Here is a 2,194-nt window from a genome sequence, read left to right as displayed (position 1 = left end):
CCAGAGCCAGGCTCTGGTGTTATGCCTTGTTATGCATGCCCTCCAAAAGGAAATTATATAGTTTCCAAACCGTACTTTGCCGTACAGATCAATACATGTCTGGGAGGTTTTGCTTTGCGCTGTGCCCGCTCCCGCGAGGTGCATACACACAGCGAAAAAGTCTAACGCCACCTCAGTGGGACGGAGAGATATGCTTTGGCCATGGGTGACAGCAGTGGGTCAAACTGTGCAAACTGTGCATTGTCTCTCCACCAAGAAGGTGAGGCTTATTGACAGGGCGAGATATAAATATATTGTTGGTACTTGTCAATGTCTCTAGGTGTGTAAATGTAGCCCTGTAAATACGATGTCCTTTTGTGCTATTGTTTTATGTTCATGTTGTAACCTACTTGCTTCCATGTTGGACAGGTCTGTCTTGAAAAAGAGATCGATGATCTCAATGGGACCACCTGGTTAATTAAAGGTTTAAAAAAAAAAAAAGTGTTTAAAAGAAAAAATATATATTTTTAAAAAAAAATTTTTTTTTAAATCGCGGTAGATTTTGTCAGTCTCACGACGGTATTGGGACGTTTATTTACCACGATACCGCGATATTCGGTATATGGTTACATCCCTAGCAAATAATGTACTTCGAGAAGCATTAGCCAGGTAACTCAGATCAGACTGTACTCTCCTCTCTGTGGCCTAAAAATCCAATAATTCCCAACGTGAAATAAAAGCTTGATCCAAAATTAGACCTTTTATTTCTTTGTGTTGAAGCTGCAGTAGGTGCGTTTGGCTGAGAATCAGAGTACCTTGCTCTCCCCCTCCTCTTCTATTCGGCAGGCAATTGATTGACAGCTCAGAATAAAGCTCTGCTGCTCAAAGGTTTACCTCATATGCTTCACAACATTAACGTTGGCAGAAAATAACCGAAAAATGGCACAATCAATATCATCCAGAATCTGCCATTATCTTACTCATTTTTATAAACCCGGCATGAGCATTACTTTTGCCTGATTCATAGAAATGTCTTTAGCAATGTACAAATAATAAGAAAAGAGAGAAAAAATGACTGATTTCGACTGGTGGCTTTTGAAATTCTAAAATAATATTTCCAGGCAGCCCCACTTTGAAACATGAAAGCATTGTCCAGGATTTTGGTGGTCTGCCAACTTGGCTCTTACTGTTCATGTAGAGTAGAGAAACTTCTGATCAGCAGTCAAAATGTGTCATGGTCGGACTGTTCGCTGATGCTTGTTTCTCACATGACATTGAGTTTGCAGCTACAGTTAAACCCCCATAATCTCACTGTATATTTGAGTATGATTGTGTGTTTTGTGCTTTCAGCTGTTGTGTAACATTCACACACTAGAGATTATTTGACTTGTTTATGTAACAATGAGTGCATTTCTATTTTAGACTTTCAAATATTGTTCTTCCCGTCAGGGTTTTCATGGCATGCTGTATATTTTATTTGTTGTAGTTGTTAGTTGATTATAATTCCACTGGGTAAAGGTGCTTGCTTCTGTTGCATTCACTTCTATAACTTGATGCAAGTGTGTATTAATGGATTATTAACTATATTGTAAGACAAAACAGGAAGAGTGGGGGGATATGAAGTCAAATGTTTTGCAGTAGCCAATCCTTGGTATTACATCCTCAGAGTCTGTCACATAATGACTTACATTGGGGAACAGATCGCTGTTGATCTGCATATCCATTTTTTAACTAATATAATGTTTATTTAAATCCGTCCTAAAAATTGTAAAGACTAAATTAACAAATCCAGAGTTATTTTTTCTCACTCTGTTCATTTAAATTAGCCCAACTAGATGGTGGATATCTGCATAAGATCTGGGTAATTGTATAACTTGACAGTCAAGCAATTTGGCTTGGAGCGCCACTGAGAATCGTTAATAGGAATGAACAGGACACCGCCTCCAATGCTGGGTTCAGTTATCTTCATTCAACTATGTGCAGGAACTGCATTTAGAAATTTAAATCTTCTTGATAAATGAATCAAATTTGTCCGTTTCCATGAGTCAACACAACATTCAAAGTGGGTCCCTCTTCTCCAGCTAATCAGCACTAGCCTTCCAGTTTAGCAACCTTCAGTTTATCTTAACATAGTATCTGTGTCCAGACACGAGAATTGAATGTGTCCTGCACCTCCGACTCACAAAACACCGATTACAGTGTCAGCCAGGGCCAA

At 38.9% G+C, this 2,194-nt stretch overlaps 1 protein-coding gene across 1 annotated transcript in view; it reads right to left on the bottom strand.

Moving 5' to 3' along the window:
* The window catches only part of LOC104955412 (ras/Rap GTPase-activating protein SynGAP-like), a 33,256-nt gene extending 32,378 nt beyond the window's left edge, over positions 1-878 (bottom strand). Inside the window, exon 1 of the mRNA XM_010782739.1 lies at positions 874-878. Coding sequence (XP_010781041.1) covers positions 874-878 — 5 coding nt within the window. The remainder of the gene's footprint in view (positions 1-873) is intronic.
* Positions 879-2,194: the final 1,316 nt, after the last annotated feature.

Source organism: Notothenia coriiceps, unplaced genomic scaffold (assembly GCF_000735185.1).
Source record: "Notothenia coriiceps isolate Sejong01 unplaced genomic scaffold, NC01 NC01_scaffold00024667, whole genome shotgun sequence".
In the NCBI taxonomy this organism is placed as follows: domain Eukaryota; kingdom Metazoa; phylum Chordata; class Actinopteri; order Perciformes; family Nototheniidae; genus Notothenia; species Notothenia coriiceps.
This window is presented reverse-complemented; position numbering and strand designations above follow the sequence as displayed.